This window comes from Somniosus microcephalus, chromosome 1 (genome assembly GCF_052327205.1).
Source record: "Somniosus microcephalus isolate GS21.2 chromosome 1, FLI_Smic_1.0, whole genome shotgun sequence".
Taxonomy (NCBI): Eukaryota; Metazoa; Chordata; class Chondrichthyes; order Squaliformes; family Somniosidae; genus Somniosus; species Somniosus microcephalus.
The window spans coordinates 342,776,448-342,798,474 of record NC_140987.1 but is presented as its reverse complement, the minus strand read 5'-3'; the positions used below and the strand labels follow the sequence as shown (position 1 = coordinate 342,798,474).

The following is a 22,027-nucleotide window of genomic DNA, read 5'->3' as shown; positions in this document are numbered from 1 at the left end:
GCCGGAGCTCTGAGTAGAGCGCTTGTCTTGGGAGTCTCGTATCGGGCATGCAGACAATGTGACCCATTCATCGGAGCTGATTGAGCGTGGTCAGAGCTTCGATGCTGGGGATGTTGGCCTGAGCAAGAACACTGACGTTGGTATGCCTATCCTGCCAATGGATTTGCAGGATCTTGCGGAGGCAGCGTTGGTGGTACCTCTCGTGCTTTGAGGTGCCTGCTGTACATGGTCCATGTCCCTGAGGCATGCAGCAGGGCGGGTGATGTGCCTTCAATAACCACAAAACTAGAAGTTATAGACTTTAACAAGTTGGCTTTTAATCACTAAGATCAGAGCTAACATCTCAACACACTGACTGCCTCGCAGGAATGAGTCAGACAGATCCTGGGATCTTTATGTAAGAGAAGTCAGGGGTGGAGCCAAGAGCCAAGACCTGGAACCTTCCAGGTTAGTCAGGAAAGAGGAAGTGAAACTATACACCGTGTGGGGGAGGGTAATATACATGAGTGCAAAACGAATACAGGCAAGAACGAATACAGGCAAGACAAACAGATTTCATTACAGCAGGTATCACTGCTGCCCTGTAGACCATCAGCTTAGTGCCGGGTTTGAGGTCCTGGTCTTCAAACATTCTCTTCCTCAGGCGACCGAAGGCTGCACTGGCACACTGAAAGCAGTGTTGGACTTCATCGTTGACGTCTGCCCTTGTTGACAGTAGGCTCCCAAGGTATGGAAAGTGGTCCACGTTGTCCAAGGCCTTGTCGTGGATTTTGATAATCAGGGGGCAGCACTGTGGCGGGGGCAGGTTGGTAGAGGACCTTTGTCTTACGGATGTTTAGTGTAAGGCCTATGCTCTCGTACGCTTCGGTGAAGGTGTTGACGATGGTTTGGAGTTCGACCTCCGAGTGAGCGCAGACACAAGCATCGTCTGCATACTGTAATTCAACAACAGAGGATGGGACGACCTTGGATCTGGACTGGAGGTGACAGAGGTTGAACAGTTTCCCGTTTGTTCTGTAAATTAGCTCCACTCCAGTGGGGAGCTTACTGAGGGTGAGATGGAGCATTGCAGCAAGGAAGATCAAGAAGAGCGTTGGTGCGATGACACAGCCTTGCTTGACCCCAGTTCATACGTGAATTGGGTCTGTGGTGGAACCGTTGGTCAGGATCACGGCTTGCATGTCGTCGTGAAGCAGGCGGAGGATAGTGACAAACTTTTGAGGGCAGCCGAATTTGAGGAGGACACTCCATAATCCCTCACGGTTGAGTGTCGAAGGCCTTTGTGAGATCAAAGAAGGCCATGTACAGTGGTTGGTGCTGTTCCCTGCATTTCTCTTGTAATTGACGTGCGGTGAAGATCATATCCATTGCTGTAATTGTGACCATCTTCAAGAAAGGTGACAAGTCCGATTGCGGTAATTACAGAGGAGTTTCCCTGCTATCTGCCACAGGGAAAGTCATTACAAGAATCCTCCTCAATCGCCTTCTCCCAGTGGCCGAAGAGCTCCTCCCAGAGTCGCAATGCGGATTCCGCCCACTAAGGGGCACAATGGACATGCTTTACTGGTATACATGAAGTATGTCATAAAGGTTAAATTGATATTTTAATTTATATAACGCTTTTCATGATGTCAGGTCATACCAAAGCACTTTACAGCCAATTAAGTACTTTTTGATGTGTAGTCACTGCTGTGATGCAGGAAACACGGCAGCCAATTTGTGCACAGCAAGCTCCCACAAACAGCAATGTTTTGAAGGTATTTCAGTGATAAATATTGGCCAGGATACTGGGGGGGACTCTTCTGCTCTTCATCATAGTGCCATGGGGTCTTTTACATCCATCGAGAGATGACGGGGCCTCGGTTTAACGTCGCATCCGAAAAATGCATATATAAAGACATAGTGCATGATTATCTAACAATGGGGGAAAACCTGGTGCAACTGCCTCCTCCCCCAACTCTGTCACCGTCCACCCACACTACAGTGATTTCACACCAACAGGCAGAGGGAACCCGGGGACCATATTTTCTGAGTGAAAACATCATTAATATGGAATAACTTTCATCTGCTCACATCTTTCTACCATTTCCTTACTGCACTGAAATTGCTAGAAAATTGGGCACACCAAATATGACCCAATATGTTCTTTCAATGTTGCCAGTGCAAAGTACATCCAATATTTATACTAGCTGCTGCATATATTAAGTAGATTTTTAAAATATGATTTTACGTTCATTTGAGGATTGCAAGAACACAAGGACATTAGTTTTAGATAAACTTTAGAAGGCATCATGGAACTTTATAAGGTAGACACTTAAGAGCTATTATGAACTCACTGTTGAATTCATTATGAGATCACAATCCTGCTCCTATACAAGAAATTATGTTTTGAACAATGAACAAAATAATCATTGTCTATCATCAACCTTGAGCTGAGATTGAATACACTTCTGTCCATGAATAGAAACATACTTTCTAAATAAGGCTGAGATAAGTATGTAAGTGAACAAATTATTTGTGACACCTACTTTCTGAAAAGTGTGGTGATGGGGATTTTCACAAGAACTTTGCAGTCATGTATTTGATGTTTATCATGATATGTTCATGTGTGTTTTTGCTTCATTAAAACTGGGGAAGATGTGATATTTACAAAATGCTGCTATCTGTATATTATCAATAATTAGCCAGAAAGTGATATAGAGGTATGTTTTATACTGCGGAATGCAGAGTAAACTGCAAGTTGAAAGAAGCCAGCCAGAAGGATTAATTTCTGAAAGCAGCTTGAGGTCTGAGATAAATAATTTGTGGTAATGTCACCATGTGAAGAAAATGTCCAAAAATATCTCCAACAGTCCTTTCGAGGCTTTGGTTTGGAAGTAAAAAGTTTTGACAGATTGATTTCTGAAAAAAAAACTACTTGTTTTTTCCCCCAGAAGGCGGCAAATTCTAGCAACCACTGTGGATGAGAAAACCAAAACCATTTAATCAAAAAGACTAAATTCACACAAGTTACCATGGCTGAAGACTATGCTGAGTGCACAGCTCCTGCTTCACCACAAACATGCAACGAAGATAAGTACTTGGAAATCTCTTCTGATCAGAAAGCAATATTAGGTTTGTACAGAAAGCAGTGGAGGTTTTTTTATCCAAGAGAAACTGGTCAAATATTCCTCTCTATTCTCTTGATATTGCTGTTCTTGACCCTTGAGATAATGGCCCGTAATTTCCGATCCCTACGGGTGCATACGAGGTGTGTATGCACCTGTAGGGGCCTCGTAAGTGCCGGTTTTAGCCATGCGAAGCGCATGCGATGAAAACCGGCACTTCCGGAATCTGTCAAGAATCCTCTTGACAGATCGCACACCTGCCCTGGAGAAGGGCCTCTGTGGGTGGAGAGTTCCGCTTTCTGCACAACCTCTGCCCACTGAAAACCTTAAAAAAATCTTACGCCTGGGAAAAGCAGGTGTAAGGCCTGCTTTTACCAGCATAAGAGTTTAAAAAAGTAAAAAAATATTTTTTTTTGCACTCATTTATAATTTTAAAATAGTTTTAAAAAAGGTACGTTTATTTTTAGCCCCATAAAAAACGTTAATTATTTTTATCAATAAATTTAATTTTTGTTTAAAATATTGAATTTAATGTAATTTTAACTAATTTTAAATACGTGATTTAATTTTTTTAATGTTTTAGTGTGTTTTTTGCGTGATCCCCATTCATACTTTTGACAGGTCTATCCAGAGAGACCTGTCAGAAGTGTGCAGGGGGATTCCCTTCTTTGATTGGTTCCCCATGGCCCACGTGATCCCAGGGACGCTTGCAAACTACCTGCGCTCCCGGGATACCTGGGCCTCTGCGTGCGTGCAGCAGGAGGGGCCCAGGAGCAGAAATGTCAGGACCTACGGAGCCAGCAGGTAAGTTCGTAGATTTTTCCCAGATCGGAGGCCATTATTCCTCTTCAGGTTACCCTGTCCTTTGCATCTAATCAGTGGTCTCTATTGATACAGTCATCTCAAATCGAATATTTACAACACGGGTATTAGATTACTTTCCTCTGATCCCATCCCTTCTTCCAATCTTACCCACTGCCGTGTTTTCACTATCCCCTCTGACCTTCCCCTCTCTGGCCCCGAACGATTAGTCTTCAGCAAAGGCCTGAGCTTCATCCCCTTACGCCCCCATCTGAATGAATTTCGAGCTCGGCACGATGCTGAGCTCTTCTTCCGTCGCCTTCGTCTCCATGCCCACTTCTCTGGCCAGGAGTCTTCCCCCCGCATGGCTGATCCTTTCTCCCGCTTTCTAAATTCTCGTTCTACTTGGACCCCTCCCTCTGGCCTCTTACCCTCTCTAGATCTTTTCATTGCTAACTGCCGACGTGACATCGGCCGTCTCCATTTCTCTGCTCCCCTCTCACACTCCAACCTACCTCCCTCTGAACTTGCAGCACTCCATTCTCTCCGATCCAACCCTAACATTATCATTAAACCTGCTGATAAGGGTGGTGCTGTTGTGCGGCGAACCGACCTCTACTGTGCGGAAGCTGAACGCCAACTCTCCAACACCTCCTCCTAGGCCATGACCCCACTAGCAAACATCAAGCCATTGTTTCCAAGTGTGTCACTGACCTCATCTACTCTGGAGATCTTCCCTCCATGGCCGCCAACCTCATAGTCCCCCAACCCCGCACAGCCCGCTTCTACCTCCTTCCCAAGATCCACAAACAGGACTGCCCTGGTAGACCCATCGTTTCAGCCTGTTCTTACCCCACATAACTTCTCTCGCCCTATCTCGACTCTATTTTTTCTCCCCTTGTCCAGTCTCTTCCCACCTACATTCGCGACTCTTCCGACGCCCTCCGTCACTTTAACAGTTTCCAGTTTCCTGGCCCCAACCGTCTCCTTTTCACAATGGACGTCCAATCCCTCTACACCTCCATCCCCCACCAGGACGGCCTTCGGGCGCTCCGTTTCTTCCTTGAACAGAGGCCCAGCCAGTCCCCATCCACCACCACCCTCCTCCGCCTGGCTGAACTTGTTCTCACATTGAACAACTTCTCCTTTGACTCCACTCACTTCCTCGAAATTAAGGGTGTTGCTATGGGAACCCGCATGGGCCCTAGCTATGCCTGCCTGTTCATGGGATATGTGGAACATTCTTATTTCCAGTCACACACAGAAATCACACAGAAACCCCACAGTGCAGATAGAGGCCATTTCGGCCCATCGAGCCTGCACCGACACATAGCCCACCCGATCCCCGTAACCCCTACACCAACACATATCCCACCCTATCCCTGTAACCCCACGTATTTAATCCCCCTAACACTAAGGGTCAATTTATCATAGCCAATCAACCTAACCCGCACATCTTTGGACTGTGGGAGGAAACCGGAGCACCCGGAGAAAACCCACGCAAACACGGGGAGAATGTGCAAACTCCACACAGACAGTCGCCCGAGGCCGGATTCGAACCCGGGTCTCTGGCGCTGTGAGGCAACAGTGCTAACCACTACTACTGAGGTCCCCTCCCTCGCCTCTTTTTCCAGTACATCGATGACTGTATTGGTGCTGTTTCCTGCTCTCGCCCTGAACTAGATAAGTTCATTCACTTTACTTCCAATTTCCACCCTTCCCTCACCTTCACATGGTCCATCTCCGACTCTTCCCTTCCTTGACTTCTCCGTCTCCATTTCTGGTGATCGGCTTTCAACAAACATCCATTACCAGCCCACCGACTCCCACAGCTACCTGGACTACACTTCCTCCCACCCCTCTTCCTGTAAGGACTCTATTCCATTCTCCCAGTTTCTCCGTCTCCGCTGCGTCTGTTCTGACAATGCCACCTTCCATACTAGTGCTACCAACATGTCTTCCTTTTTCCTCAACCGAGGATTCCCCTCTACCGTGGTTGACACGGCCCTTGACCGTGTCCGTTCCATTTCCCGCACTTCTGCTCTCACCCCTTCCCCTCCCTCCCAGAACCACGAAAGGGTTCCCCTTGACCTCACCTTTCACCCCACTAGCCTCCACATTCAACGGATCATCCTCCGCCATTTCCGTCACCTCCAACGTGATCCCACCACCAAACACATCTTCCCCTCACCTCCCCTTTCAGCATTCCAAAGGGACCGCTCCCTCCGCGACACCCTGGTCCACTCCTCAACCACCCCCAACAGCCCTTCTCCTTCACCTGGCACCCTCCCGTGCAAGCGCAGGAGATGCAACATATGCCCTTTTACCTCCTCCCTTCCCACTGTCCAGGGCCCCAAACACCCCTTCCAGGTGAAACAGCGATTTACTTGTACTTCTTGCAATTTAATACACTGTATTCGCTGCTCACGATGCGGTCTCCTCTGCATTGGGGAGACCAAACGCAGATTGGGCGACTGCTTTGCGGAACACCTCCATTCAGTCCGTAAGGGTGACCCTGAACTTCCGGTCGCCTGTCACTTTAATTCACCGCTTCACTCCCACTCTGATCTCTCTGTCCTCGGGCTATTGCATTGTTCCAATGAAGCTCAACGTAAGCTCGAGGAACAGCACCTCATCTTTCGATTGGGCACTTTGCAGCCTGCCGGACTCAACATCGAGTTCAACAATTTCAGATAATTATCCCTGCCCCCATTTTTCATGCAGTATGATTTTTGCCATTCCCATTTGCAACATTTTATCTTTCCTGCCTCTTACAGAAGTACAGGGTGTTCTTTCAATTCCTTCCTCCCCTCCTAACCACCCCGCTCCCCCCCCCCCCCACGTCTCTGCGCCTGCTTAATATGTTACATCTCCAGCTTTTTCCAGCTCTGATGAAGGGTCCCAGACTTGAAACGTTAACTCTGTTTCTCTCTCCATGGATGCTACCTGGCCTGCTGAGTATTTCCAGCATTTTCTGTTGTTATTTCAGATTTCCAGCATCCGCAGTATTTTGCTATTATACAGGTATTCGATTATCTGGCATGGCATTGCTCAAATACAAAAATTGTTATATATACATTTAATATACTCAATGTCTTTGAATATTTACATGACTTGCTATTCCATTGCTCATCAGTCTGTTTCACATTTTTAATTAATGTTATAATATATAGGAAGAAAAGGTTGAACCCACCCCTAATATTCTATGTCTGACCATGGAAGCACTTCTCCGGGGAAAAAAACTTAGTTGAAACTGCTCCATGAAATCACATTGTCCTTGGGATGTCATTGCTTGTTATGGTCACATGGCTACCACTGACCAATGACAGATGAACAATTCCCATTGTTCCCCACAGACCAATCACAGTACTCAATGAGTAAGTTACCATGCAAAGAATGACATAGCAACCAAAGGACCAGTGAGCCATTGGTGAATTGCCTGTCTGCACTGAAGATATCTCTATTAATTTTACAGTAAATGGAAGGAAAATGTTGAACCTCCATTTTGCCATCTCATAAGGTACATAAACAACTTGTATTTATGTAGCAACTTTAATTTAGAAAACGTCCCAAGGTGCTTCATAGAGGTGTAATCGAAAAATGGACTAAAATAATACTGTGTACACCTGTAATCATAATTGTTTTAGGGGGAATACTATTCATTTCACAGTTTAAATGTACTCAAAATTGTAGTATTATGGGCAATGTAACAGCAATCTCCACTACTGTTCTTTTCTTAGATATACGTTGTAAAAAAACAAGTGGAGGACAGGATTGTTACAAAGCTCGAGTTATGTTTGCCATATGGGAAAACAATATTGTCACTTTCCTTTACAGATCTGGATGCTATTTTCAACTTGGAACGATCAAAGCTTCATATAAACCATGGCTTTGAAAAGCCGAGATGCCCAAATAAAAGGCTGCCATCAAAACACCCAATACATCTGCACGAAATGGAAGTAGGTTTCACTTTCACAGAATGTAACAAACTAATGTTTAAATTTTAAAAAAATCAGCAGACATTAGAGGCGAGAAAATTACTGTTGCCGATATTAGTGGATGATGCGTAATGGAGTAAAGTCATATAAACCCGTAAAGCATCCATCTGTTTTATCGCCAGCAGATATCACTGATCTAAGAGTCAAACTCGCGTTTTCACTCTATAATTAAAAGCTGACATATGCAAATCTCTTGGGTCGACAGATTATTTATTAAAACCCAATTTGGTACAGAATTCTCTAACAGTAGAGCCCCTGACCTCGGTACCGGTCCAGCCCCTGACCTCGGTACCGGTCCAGCCCCTGACCTCGGTACCGGTCCAGCCCCTGACCTCGGTGTTGATATAGCTCTAACTGTTTTTTAAAATAAATTTTGGTTACGGAATTGCTATAATCTAATCCATTCTCTTAAATATATGAGAAGACATTAAAAAAATGAATTCACTCCAGTCAGAACTGCACTATCAATAATACACTAATGATAAAAAGCTGTTTTCTGTTAATAACCAAACTTCCATGTTGCTTAAATCTGGAGGAGATTTTAGCAGAAGAATTTGCACAAGACAAGACAGAAAACTTCAAGCCGGGAAGTAGCAAACTAGGAGAGTTCAAACCAGCTGAATCTGGATATCGATATTTGAAAATTGGTGGGATGAGAGTCCTGCCTGTGCCTGTCTCTGGGCCAATGTTCTGGTCTGAGAAAAATAAATAAACTGTGGATAAGAACTTGCAGAGTCTGGTTTACTTTCAGTGTGTTGCATAGTATGAAATTTGTTGGTTTAACCAGTACCTGTCAGTAAGGTTACTAACATGCTGATACTGTGTCTCACTTATTAAACTGGTGAATAGGATCATAACCTTGGGCCCAGAATTTGCGGGAGCAGGGTATCTCACAGTGTGCCCTGGTAGTTACACTTTTTCTTGTACCCTTCAGCTCGTAATTCTTTTGTGCTGTGACTTGCTGGAAGTGCGAGCTGATAATGGCGTGGCAAAGGCAACGGGGCATCTGGGACCTTAGTGAACGGTGGGGCCAACAGTGTACCTCCATAACCAATGAGATTTAAGGATAGAGAAAAAAAGCAGAGGAACAGAGGAGAGTGAATTAGAGTCAAATCAGGTACAGAAAGAGAAATAAAGAGGGAAATATTGGATTAAGAGACAGAAAGGAAAAGTAAGAAAAAAATGAAAACCATAAAATGTTAAAAAAATCTTTCACAATTTACTACATGCAGGAATGAGACTCCACAGTTTCAATTGTTCCCTTTTTGGGCTGGAGAAGTTAAGTGGCATTGCAGGAACATAAATCTCATTAAAAAGATACTTATGCTGTTAAGTATCAACCCTAACTTTCGGCGCCGAGTTTAATTGGCAATTAATGTTAAAATGCAGCAACTTCATGAAACTCACAGGGAGATTGAGGGCGAGCTGCCATTTTTGCGAGGCTAACGGCAGAGTGGTGCAAATCGGCCATTTGCAATTCACGGGGTATCTCTTCCTTGCCACAAGTTGCCGAACAATTTACACATTAATAATGGCGAGCATCATTACTTTGGCAGTAAAATCTGGGCCTTGGTGTTTGACAAATGGCTTCCATTCAAGAAGGGAGATCCAAACTCGTCCTAACCAAGAACCTCACTGATTTTTAGCTGCTGTTAATGTGGTTCGTTGAGCTGTCGGAGCACATATATCGGGTGCTCTGGAGGCCTGCGAAGAGGCCAGGGAGGAAGGCTGTTGTAAGGAACGTATAGGGCAGCTTTATACAAGATCACAGTGCTAAAGGTTTGGGGAAATCTCCTTACCTTGCGTTCATCGATTCACGCAAGGCTTTTGACTGTGACTCATGCAGTGCTCATGAAGAATTGACACGTTTAAGATGATTAAAGGGGTTGATCGGGTAGATGGAGAGAAACTATCTCCTCTGGTGGGGGAGTCCAGAACAAGGAGGTATAACCTTAAAATTAGAGCTAGGCCATTCAGGGGTGGTCAGGAAGCACTTCCTCACTCAAAGGGTGGTGGAAATCTGAAACTCTCTCCCCCAAAATGCTGTTGAGATTAGGTCAATTGAAATTTTCAAAACTGAGATTGACAGATTTTTGTTAGGCACAGGTATTAAAGGGTGCAGAAACAAGGCGGCTAGATGGAGTTAAGATACAGATCAGCCATGATCTAACTGAATGGCAGAACAGGTCTCAAGGGACTGCATGGCCTACTACTATTCCTATGTTCCCAAGAAGTTGGATGCTATGGGAATACAAGGCCAAATCTTGGATTTTATCCATACTACGCACTCCAGCTCCAAGATCTGTGTATGACAGAAGTCTCAGTGAACCTGTCTGTTGAAAGAGTGAAGCAGATTGCTCACCGTCAGTTATTCTATTCAATGTCTTCATCAATCAATTTCTTAAGGCTAAGGGGACCAAGGGATATGGGGAGAAAGCAGGGACAGGGTACTGAATTTGGATGATCAGCTATGATCACATTGAATGGCGGAGCAGGCTCGAGGGGCTGAATGGCCTACTCCTGCTCCTGTCTTCTCTGTGTGTTGGAGTCTCTCCTGGGCAATTCTGAAAGAAATGCACTCTTCCTTTTCAAATGATATTGTCGGTGAACTCACCTGGGAATCTAGTGCATTCTACTCACTGCTTTGAACAATGAGCTAGCCAGCGAGTTATGGTACTGGCTGCCCCCAGTGGGCTTTGTACAACTCAAGATGGCATCTCAAAGATATTGGCCCATATTTTCCGATCGCAGGCCTCCCACGGGCGGAGGCCTGCGAACTGGAAAAATCTACGCCCTTACCGGAGGGCTCCCGGGACGCGCACAGTTCCAATGCTGGACCTCTCCAAACTGCAAATGCGCAGGGCCCACGTATCCCAGAGGCGCATGTAGTTCGCAGCGTCCCTGGGATCACGTGAGCAATGGGGAACCAATCACAGTAGGGAATCTCCCTTCATACACTTGACAGGAAGACCTGTCAAATATATGAATGGAGATCACCCCAAAAACATAGTAAAACTTTAAATAAATTTTAAAAACATCACATTTTTAAAATGACTTGAAATTACAATAAATTAAGTATTTTAAACAAAAATTTATTTTTTTGAAAAAAATAATTAAAGATTTTTACAGGGCTAAAAATAAACTTGCCTTTTTTAAAAAGCATTTTAAAATGATAACCAGCGGAAAAAAATGTTTGAAAAAACTTTTTTCAGCTCTTACCCTGGTAAAAGCAGGCCTTACGCCTACTTTTACCAGGCGTAAGAATTGTAAGTGTTTTCTGCAGGTGGAGTGTCTCCAAAAAGTGGAACTATCTCCCCGCAGAGGCCCTTTTCTCGAGCACCCGGAGGATCTGTCAAGACGGTTTCCAGCGCATGCCTGAAACCGGCACTTCCGATGTCCCTACGGGTGGGTACACAGCCCATACTCACCCGTAGGGATCGGAATATCTGGACCATTAACTGGAAAATACAGGAGCATCTATTACAATTGTTGATTCATCTGAGCACCTAGGAGTCCTGGTGGATGCCAACTTCAACCTGAACAGTATTGACAAAGGTCAAAGAACATTTTGGTTTCGCATCCTTCTTCAGGGACAGCAAAGTGTCAATGCGGGTTTTGGCAGTGGCATACAAGGCATGTACCCAAACAGTTCTCCTTCATTGTTCAGAACTCCTTGACATGCAACAGAAGGGCTTCCTCCAGCCCATGTACAAAGTTCAGGACCAAACTGTGAGCTAGATTTGTTGCAGAGGGGGAAACAGATGGGAGAGGGAAGGCTCCAGCCTAAACTGACCTGTCACTGAGTACCCCAGAGGAATAGACAGCCTCACGGAAGGCACGTCTCTTTGCCAATGTCCGCACACAAAAATCTTGATTAAGCGGTGGTGACCAGTAAGCCTAGTATGCAGCGGTGGACTTGGATGTGTGGTACATCAAGATAGCTGACATCACTTGCTGCCCTGAGTAGGTCCTTCAACTTTCTGAAGGTATACATCTGACATATAGCTAATGAGGAAACTTTGAGTTGGGATGACAGGTGCTACCTGGAGCCCAGGTATGAGCAAACATGTTCACATATCCAGCACTCGATTTCTGCCATGGTTGAATTGTGGAGATGCTGCTGAAGCTCTATATTGAGCAAACAGAAACTCTAGCTGTTTGAATTTCTCAGTGGCATAGTATGAAGGCTCTAAAATGTGGTGATGGGTTTCTGTAAGTGACCAGCATCCAGCTGAGCAAAAAAGACAAACACCAAAGTTCTGTACACTGATTACATAGTATGCTTCTGTGGTAATTTACTAGAATTACATTTCAACCACCTTCAAAGCATTACTGCATGGGCATCCAGAAAACCCTTGACAAAGTTCCATATGAAAGGCTGCTTCATAGACTTAAAGCAGTGGGAATTCAAGGACACAAAATTGAAAGGAAGTATCGGAGCTTTATTATTTATTAGAGTAGTGATGTTGTGGGAGGGTGAAGTACTGAGTGGGTGCCCCAGGGATCAGTGCTGGGATGCCAACTGTTTCCAATTTGCATTAACAACTTTGGGAACTCTATATCCTGGACCACTCTTACACTAACACTGTTGCAACAGCTTAGTTGTCAAGGTACTGTTATCCATTTGCTGTTGGATAGTGGGCAAAACAATATTCGTTGCCCCGAGGACATTAAAAATCAATCACAATGTGGGACTGTGTTCCAGATACCAGCCAGACTGATTAGAGGTGGCTGGTTCCCTTCCATGTTGGATATGGTAGCGAGGCAGAGAGGCTTAGGGTCTAGACAGTTCTCACGGTCATTTTCTGGTACCATCTCACATTGAATTGAATTCAATTTTACAATGCACTCTGCTGGGATTTGAACTCTCAACCTATAGATTGCTCATCCAGTTCCATAACCACTAAGCTACTATACCTACCTTTCCACAATCAAAGAAACAATAAGATGTGTGTATGTATAGCTGGCATACACAAAACAAGTTTTTCTGCATACGCTTCACCCAGTGCATATGACAAGGTGCCACACACACCTGCAGTGCCTCTTAGGCAAACGGCTTATTACTCTGGCAACAGCTGTTTGAGTCCCTCTAACGCTTTCTAGATTTTCCTGCATTTTTTGAGGACAAAAAAATCTGGCAAGCTTAAGGCTGGGATAAACAGAAGCTCCACTGTAGCAATGGGTTATCCATTTTGCATACGAGGAGCCACTGAAGTTGTTTAATTCTACTACATGACATTTGTGGTTGTCCACACTGAAACACTGGGAACATTTGGTTTGCAGATAGGTCGACAACAGAACCTTTACGAGTCCCCATAATGTTCTGCAATCTGCAAGCCCAGCAAAGCACGAATTGTAGTCACCAAATGTGATGGAATAGTCTCCACTTGCCTGCATGGATGCAGTTGAAGCGAGATTCATGAAGCTCGACACCTTCCAGGGCAAAGCAGTCTGCTTGATTGGCAGCTCATCCATCACTTTTAAACTTCCACTCCCTCCACCACCGGCACACCATGGCTGCAGTGTGCATCATCTACAGGATGCACTGCAGCAACTTGCCAAGGCTTCTTCAATAGCAACTCCCAAACCTGCAACTTCTAACGGCTAGAAGGGCAGCAGTTTTTACTTTTTTCAACTCTTATGCTGGTAAAAGCAACACCATGGCCTCCAAGTTTTCCATACCATCCTGACATGGACATATATCGCTGCTCCTTCATCGCCACTGGGTCAAAATCCTGGAACTCCCCAACAGCAGTGTGAGTACTTTCACCACATGGGCTGCAGCAGTTCAAGCAAGCTCACCACCACCTTCAAGGGCAACTAATGATGGGTAATAAATGTTGGCCTTGCTAGCGATGTCCATATCCTGAAAAGGAATTTTTTTTAAAAAGATGTGTCCATTTTCATAAATATGAGTGCTGGTGTCCCATTTCCTGTGCTCCAGCAAGCCCCGGAAGGAGGAAATCCTGCTTCTTCAGATGGGATAGCATCCACTGATCTCAGGTGAGCTAACTGATTGTACCGGGATACCGGCTTTGAGAAATGCTGTTGCACAGTGTATCGGTGCGATCAAAAATAATACTGAGATCCTATAGGATTGATGCAGCTAAAGATGCTGTGACAGCAGCTTTAATAAGGTGAGCTATGCTCAGAAAGTCTCTTTATAGCTAAAGATAATGGCCCGTATTTTCCGATCGGAGGCCTCCAATCTGGAAAAAATCTTACCTTACCCTTACCTGAGGGCTCCCGAGGTGCGTATACCTAATCATAATCAACTTTATTGTCATTGTTAGTGCACAAGTGCAGTACAACGAAATGTAGGCTTGCGGCTCCCGAGAGTGTGCATTTAGATTAAGACATTTAAACATTCAACATTCATTTGGCTTGTAATACATTAACATAAACATAACCTCTGCTCCTGGGCCTCTCCAAACTCGAAATGCGCAGGGCCCACGTATCCCAGAGGCGTATGCAGTTCGCAAGCGTCCCTGGGATCACGTGGGCCATGGGGTGCCAATAGGAGAAGGGAATCTCCCTTCATACACTTGACAGATAGACCTGTCAAATATATGAATGGGGATCACCCCAAAAACACAGAAAAACATTAAATAAATTTTAAAAACCATCACATTTTTAAAATGAGTTGAAATTACAATAAATTAAATATTTTAAACAAAAATGTAATTTTTTGAAAAAAATTTAAGTTTTTAACGGGGCTAAAAAAAACTTACCTTTTAAAAAAAAAGTATTTTTAAATGATAAATGACAATTAAAAAAAAAAACTTTTTTTCAACTCTTATGTTGGTAAAAGCAGGCCTTGCTTTTACCAGGCGTAAGATTTCTAAGGGTGTTCTGCGGGCGGAGGTTCTCCAGAAAGTGGAACTTTCCGCCCGCAGAGGCCCTTCTCCAGGGCAGGTGTCCGATCGGTCAAGAGCATTCTTGACAGATCGGAAATACCAGTATTCAATGCATGCGCTTCGCATGCCTGAAACCGGCATTTCCAGTGTCCCTACGGGTGTGTACACAGCACGTACACATCAGGAAATACGGCCCAATGTAGACAAAGAAATCCTTCATAAATTCTCAATCTCTAGTCCACACATTGACCTTTCTTTTAAGTGGAAGATGTCATTAGTACGATTGGGGATGTAAGCTATTTCTTCCTTTGGACAATTGTGCTGGTATTCATTGAAACAAAAAACACGGTTAAGCAGAGGGCAATTGTTTTGTACAATGCCACAGGTGGCGTTTTAACAAAAATTCATGGCTAGACTTTGCCCTATTCTTTCTTAGAAATGGTATTTGGTGGCAGCAATTTGACTGTGAAATCCTGAGACTTGTGATTAAAAAGAAAAAACCCATAAAAATGCTGGACATCTGAAATAAAAACATTAAATGCTGGAAATAGGGAGCAAGTCAGTCAGCACCTATAAGGGAAAGACAGGTTAAATTTTAGGTGTTCACCCATCTTCAAAATTCAATTATGGTTAATGCTGGAGGATGGTGTTGTGACAAAAAAAACACCCAGGAATTTCTGTCTTTAGTTTTGTACAGTTTCATTCCAGATGATGCAGTCCTCATCAACTGCTCACAAATGGCTTCAAACACTCCACCGACCAGCTCCAGATAAATTGCAGCACTGCAGATAAAGTGATCCAAGATTGTAACAAGATTGCCCACCAGTGTGTGCTAAACCTGAATGGAACATAATTGGTATACTTGAACAGAATTAATTTGATGAATGATGGGATAGTAGACAAAAAGCAGAATTTCTAGGGGGGAAGTTGATTTTTTTTTAATGAACTATGAAGAACTGATTTTGACGGTGAGGCTTAGCCACCATGCAGATGACCATCTTCAACATGGTCTTTATCTCAGCCTTTATGCACAACCAAAGTTACATAGAAACATAGAAGATAGGAGCAGGAGTAGGCCATTCAGCCCCTTGTGCCCACGCCGCCATTTAATGAGATCATGGCTGATCATCCAAATTCAGTACCCTGTCCCTGCTTTCTCCCCATATCCCTTTAGCCTTAAGAAATATATGTAACTCCTTCTTGAATATATTTAATGAATTGGCCTCAACTGCCCTGTGTGGCAGAGAATTCCACAGGTTCACCTCTCTGGGTGAAGAAATTCCTCCTCATCTCTGTCCTAAATGGCTTGCCCCTTATCCTTAGACTGTGACCCCTGGTTCTGGACTCTCCCGCCATCGGGAACATCCTTCCTGCATCTAGTCTGTCTAGTCCTGTTAGAATTTTATGTTTCAATGAGATCCCCTCTCATTCTTCTAAACTCTAGCGAATATAAGCCTAATCGACCCAATCTTTCCTCATACGTCATTCTTGCCATCCCAGGTATCAGTCTGGTGAGTCTTCGCTGCACTCCCTCCATGGCAAGAACATCCTTCCTCAGATAAGGCGACCAAAACTGCACACAATACTCAAGGTGTGGTCTCACCAAGGCCTTGTACAACTGCAGCAAGACTTCCTTGCTCCTGTATTCAAATCCTCTCACTATGAAGGCCAACATATCATTTGCCTTCTTAACCGCCTGCTGCACTTGCATGCTTACCTTCAGCGACTGGCGTACAAGGACACCCAGGTCTCGTTGCACTTCCTTTTCCCAATTTATTGCCGTTCAGATAATAATGTCTTCCTGTTTTTGCCACCGAAGTGGATAACCTCGCATTTATCCACATTATACTGTATTTGCCATGTTTCTGCCCAATCACCCAACCTGTCCAAATCATACTGGAGTTTCTCTACATCCTCCTCAAAACACACGCCCACCCAGCTTTGTGTCGTCTGCAAACTTGGAGATATTACATCCAGTTCCCTCGTCTAGATCATTTATATATATTGTGAATAGCTGGGGTCCAAGCACCAATCCCTGCGGTACCCCACTAGTCACTGCCTGCCGCTCAGAAAAAGACCCGTTTATTCCAACTCTTTGCTTCCTGTCTGCCAACCAGTTCTCTATCCAAGATAGTACCTTACCCCCAATCCCATGTGCTTTAACTTTACACGCTAATCTCTTATGCGGGACCTTATCGAAAGCCTTCTGAAAGTCCAAATACACCACATCCACTAGTTCTCCCTTATCTATTCTACCAGCTACATCTTCAAAAAATTCCAGTAGATTACTCAAGCAGATTTACCTTTTGTAAATCCATGTTGACTTTGTCCGATCCCGTCAGTTTTCCAAGTGCGCTGCTATTACATCTTGTAAAATGGACTCTAGCATTTTCCCCACTACCGATGTCAGGCTATAATTCCCCGTTCTCTCTACCACCCTTCTTAAATAGTGGGGTTACATTAGCTATCCTCCAATCCATGGGAACTGTTTGGAAGATGACCAGCAATGCATCTACTATTTCTAGGACCACTTCCTTAAGTACCCTAGGATGTAGATTATCAGGCCCTGGGGATTTATCGGCCTTCAATCCCGTCATATTCCCTAACACCATTTCCCTACAAATACTGATTTCATTCAATTCCTCCCTCTCATTAGACCCTATGTTCCCCGACATCTCTGGGAGCTTATTTGTGTCCTCCTTTGTGAAGACAGAACCAAGGTATGTATTTAATTGGTCAGCCATTTCTTTGTTCCCCATTATAAATTCCCGATTCTGACTGCAAGGGACCTACGCTTGACTTCACCAATCTTTTCCTCTTCACATATCTATAGGAGCTTTTACAGTCAATTTTTATGTTCCCTGCTAGCTTACTCTCAATCTATTTTCCCCCTCTTTATTAATCCTTTTGTCCTCCTTTGCTGAATCCTAAACTGCTCCCAATCCTCAGGTTTGCTGCTTTTTCTGACCAAATTATATGTCCTCTCCTTGGATCTTATGCTATCCCTAATTTCCCTCGTTAGCCACGGTTGAGTCATATGCTATCACTGAAGGGTTAACGGATGTCCCTCCAAGAGTTAAGTTCCAATTGCACAGGTGCCTCGAGATGCTAATTCCCTGCCTTCAGAGATCTGAGCTATGGCGGTCTTACGAATGCCACCAGAAAGACAAGTCCTTTGTGTCCTCTTTTCTCAATCTTGAGATAAACCACTCTCGGACAAGTTGGGCTTCCTACTTGCAGCACTCCTGTTTCGAACACTAGCACATCAAAACCCTGGAGAAAGGCCAAAATGTTGGCCAGAGTCAAACTCTTTGGAGACTCTATTTTAGCAGTGACCATTATAATAAAGCTAAGTTTACAAAAAAAGGCATGCGGTGTACGGTCTGCAATCATCAGCAATGGCCCGGTTTTTGCTGTGAGCAGCGAAGGAATGGTTTCTGCCGTTTACCTCGCGTACAGTTGCACACAGAAGTTTAGCGGGCTTGTCAGCGAAGATTTCTACTCTTCTGCTGTCAGGTTGAATTTGCCGCCCTCTACAGGGGAACTGTGGTGTATGTGAACAGGGAAGCTGTTCAACCAATCAAACTGAAGAATCCTCACAGACAGCAAAGCAAGAAATAAAAAACAGGAAATATAAATTACATTTAAATCATTGTACAGGAAGTGAAATAAAGATTGGGTCATACACATGGGATTAAGGAAAAGACATAAGAGCAAAACAAAAACTGTTATTAAAAATATTTTATTTTTTTTAATCTGCAACATTAATTTTCTTGAGGGAATAAGACTCTACATTCGAAAAATTAATTTTTCAGGGCCAGAGAGGTTGTTCAGCAGTAATTATGACTTAATACGCCGTTAAAAACTCCATTACTCCTGATTCAACAAGGCTTAAGTTTTTCATCGGTCTTTAGTGCGATAATAGTGGGTAATTAGCCGAAGTTCATGCCTCAACAGTGGCTTCTGTGCAGATTCCATCTGTGAAGACTGCAAGAGCGCACCCTGTGGAGGAGCAGGGTATCACCGACAGCAACTTCCAGATTTCCTCATTTAACTGCGCATGTGCAGACGCCAGAAGTTGCTATCAGTTTTATACAGTAATAATGGCGACCGCTGACAGCGTCACCATTATTATTACAGCAAAATCCAGGCCATTGTGTTTACTTCAAAATTCTGCATGAATACATCTGCACAATTCACCAACGTGACACATATGAATTTAAGAAAAGGAAATGGGCACATTATAAATAATTGCAATGATGTCCCTCAGATATATTTAATTCACATCACACCTGGCTTTAGGACAATTTTGTAAGCATAATTGGATTACAAGGAGACACTTGCATGAATTGTATTAATCATGTAGCATATGTCAAGGACTTTCTTTTACATATGGATAGCAAGGATTGTGATCGGCATTGAAGTTGTGTAGGACCCTCATAACTGGAAGAGAATATATAATATAAAAGTGAAAACAATGTTAATATGTCTCATCTTTATTGTAGTTTTTCATTTGCTTAGGGCCGAGATTCTAATTTAGTCCAAATACACAAGAGATCGCTCCTTGTTGATTTTGAAAATATGACCATGACTAGAATATGGGAGAAGAAATATTGCAGCTTTCGTCTCACCATGCCAAATGACATCATTAGCTACCTTCAGCTTCATAAACCACACCAAACTGAAGAAATTAAAATGTTATCGTGGTGCATATGAAGATGAAGTACATTAACACTGTACAATGCTAATGTTTTCATTTGTCTATTTAGAAATTACTTTAAGGGACTGCAGGATCTTCTATCTTGGTGTGGTTAATGTGTTTGTCCTAAATATGTCAACATTTTCTAGATTTCACAGTAAATCTCAACAGCAAAGGTGAAATATTGTCAAATGTACCTCTTGGATAGTCTTTACATATTTACAAAAATGCAGAAATTCAAGTACTGTCTAGCAATTTCAGAAAAAGTGGAAAACCAAATAAAGGACATTTGCCAAGGAGCAATTTTAAGGCTGTCGGACAACTTAATACAATCCAGAATAGTGATGTGCATTATGACATTATAGTGACAATATATAAATTGACCTCAAAATAAAACTCTCTCTAAAAGTACTGTATTTCTTGAAAATGAAAGTAAATAAATAAAATACAAAGTTTAATTAAACAATGTCTTAGAACAAGATCACATAAAAGCAAAACAGCTCTGAATACAGGCCACCAGCAACCAACTTCCTTACTGTGCTGATCCCATTGCCATCTTGATTAGAAATATTATGCCCTTTTCAAAACTGCAATGATATGATTCAACTTTCATGATGTAAACCTGTCTGAATTCAGTGCGATGAATTATCCTCCGTAACTCTTTTGTAATTGATATAATCTGATCATTCCATCTTCCCGTCAACCTAATCCTTCACATCCTCATTTGGTAGCTTGATATCCAGTCTCAATGCTCAAAGTAAAAAAAAAGGAAAGGCAAAAACTCTAAGTTTGTGCAACCTCCAGGAGCTTGCTGCCATTCAAGTCAATTGAACAAGTCATATATTATTGGTTCATACATAGTTCACAAGTCTGTTGAGGTAAGCTTTTTCATAACTCTGCGTTGGGCTAAACTTGAAGCTGCAACTGGCTCCAACACTGGACGAAGGGTTTTGTGGTTGAGGGCAGAATATGTAGCAGCCATGGCCCCCTAAGGATGAAGACAGATCTTCATTAGGAAACACAACACTGTGGAATATCACCTTTATTTCAGACCATCTAAGTTAAATTGTCATCTCTTTGTTTTCAAGGAACACAGCATTTTTTTTCCTGCACGGTCTTGGAAATAGACATTTATATGAGGATATAAACAGGTGCTGAGAAAATATTACCGAAGCATCAGTCCATAGATCTTTGAGAGTTTAGTTGCTTACCAGAATTACACTGTACTCTTGACTGAAATCGTCAATTATGTTTATTTCCATAATTATAGCAAAAACATATTACTGCGACATATCAGACAAAAACAGCAAGCTTATTTCAGGGAGAAATCTTGCTCGTTTCTTTCCGTCGTTTAATTTTCTCCCCATAACTCCTGAAGATGTTGACTGTGTGCTGGTGTGCGGTACTACTCGAGCCAGCTGCCCTCCAGTACCTCGCCTGCCCAAGTGGCTACTTCTGCCCACTTTTACCTGGTGTGATCCGTAGTGAAATCAACACATGAACAAGGAGGTTCACAGTGAACATTTGCTGTGGATCCCAACCAGTTTTGCAATTATTTCACAAACTCATCACTGGATTGAAAGCTTTTGGACACATTTAATGCACTGTATTGATACTTTTGAAAAATCTATAAAAAGCAACTTTTGAAAATTAACAATAGAAAAACAATGTCAGTAACCTTTTGTAAGTCAACTAGTTTTATACCCAAGCAATTAACAAATTCCTGTTACCTTTAACTAATTCGGTTCAACTTTTGAAAACTGTCTATTGGAAGCAAGATTTTCCAAGAAAAAAACTTGAGCACTGGAGGATTTAGGATTTCAGATTGGTCTTCAAATTCAACATCTAAGAGTGTTTTTTAAAACTCTCATGCAAAACGTGCGCGAGTTATGCACGTTATCATGGATAGTTTCAATGCAACAGGCAAAGTATCATTTCATCCTGTGATAATACCTACTTTTACTAGATGAGGTGCATCTTGTCGATTTAGTTGGAAATGTGGTAGTTGATCACGGCAAGCAATCCAGGGATGTTTGAGCACCTGCTCAGCTGTGAATCTTTGATGGGGATCGACATGAAGCATATTGGACAATAAATCCTATATTTTCAGAATTGAAGGAAAGCAATAAATAATGAACAAAACCATCACCCTTCAAAAATAGTTTGTAAATGGGACACTTTGGTATTGATGTATACTATTTAAAGATTAATTGTGGATTAATTTATGGGCGTGGATAATGCAGTGGGTTAAAAACATACTTTTTATCTTAGGGACATTAGTTTAAATCTGGTCCAAGCTGAGTACATGAGAGCCTTTCTTTGACTGTACTAGGAGGAGAATAGTACAGGAGGGGAGTAGAATGTACTTTCAATATAAGCTATAGTACTCACCCACTACTGAAGTTTTCTCCGTATTCAATATATCCAGACCAACATTCCTACCGACTACCAGAAGCCTGCTCCTATATAGAATCATAGAATGATACAGCACAGAAGGAGGCCATTTGCCCATTGTGCCTGTGCTGGCCCTTTGAAAGAGCTATCCAATTAGTCCCACTTCTCTGC

At 43.0% G+C, this 22,027-nt stretch overlaps 2 protein-coding genes across 9 annotated transcripts in view; one reads left to right on the top strand and one right to left on the bottom strand.

The window, feature by feature from the left end:
* The first annotated feature begins 2,410 nt into the window (after positions 1–2,410).
* On the top strand, positions 2,411–8,632 carry LOC147124944 (uncharacterized). Of its 4 annotated transcripts, none has more exons than XM_086006058.1 (4): positions 2,411–2,498; positions 2,934–3,114; positions 7,746–7,867; positions 8,442–8,632. In XM_086006058.1, exons 2-4 carry the CDS (start codon positions 3,015–3,017, stop codon positions 8,616–8,618), a joined length of 399 nt encoding a protein of 132 aa, XP_085862184.1. In that variant the 5' UTR covers positions 2,411–2,498; positions 2,934–3,014; the 3' UTR covers positions 8,619–8,632. The 4 variants fall into 4 exon arrangements, 3 of the variants coding, with proteins under 3 accessions (XP_085862184.1, XP_085862227.1, XP_085862313.1); XM_086006101.1 differs by having other exon boundaries at positions 2,418–2,498; positions 2,937–3,114; XM_086006187.1 differs by having other exon boundaries at positions 2,428–2,494.
* A 9,857-nt stretch (positions 8,633–18,489) lies between these two features.
* LOC147124943 (ribosomal protein S6 kinase alpha-6) overlaps positions 18,490–22,027 on the bottom strand; it is a 141,391-nt gene continuing 137,853 nt past the window's right edge. For 4 of the 5 annotated variants that reach the window (XM_085995153.1, XM_085995145.1, XM_085995160.1 and 1 more), the window contains 2 exons: positions 21,420–21,560; positions 18,490–20,450 (listed from right to left, as the gene is read on the bottom strand). In XM_085995153.1, the coding sequence (XP_085851279.1) occupies positions 20,325–20,450; positions 21,420–21,560 (267 nt within the window). In that variant the 3' untranslated portion in view covers positions 18,490–20,324. The remainder of the gene's footprint in view (positions 20,451–21,419; positions 21,561–22,027) is intronic. The other variant, XM_085995169.1, reaches the window with a different exon arrangement.

Excerpts from the sequence above, each read along its gene's own strand:
- LOC147124944 (XM_086006058.1), top strand. The coding sequence starts at position 3,015 with ATGGCTGAAGACTATGCTGAGTGCACAGCTCCTGCTTCACCACAAACA. Across the intron at positions 3,115-7,745 it reads TGATCAGAAAGCAATATTAG|ATCTGGATGCTATTTTCAAC; the intron begins GTTTGTACAGAA and ends TTTCCTTTACAG. Across the intron at positions 7,868-8,441 it reads TACATCTGCACGAAATGGAA|GAGATTTTAGCAGAAGAATT; the intron begins GTAGGTTTCACT and ends TTAAATCTGGAG.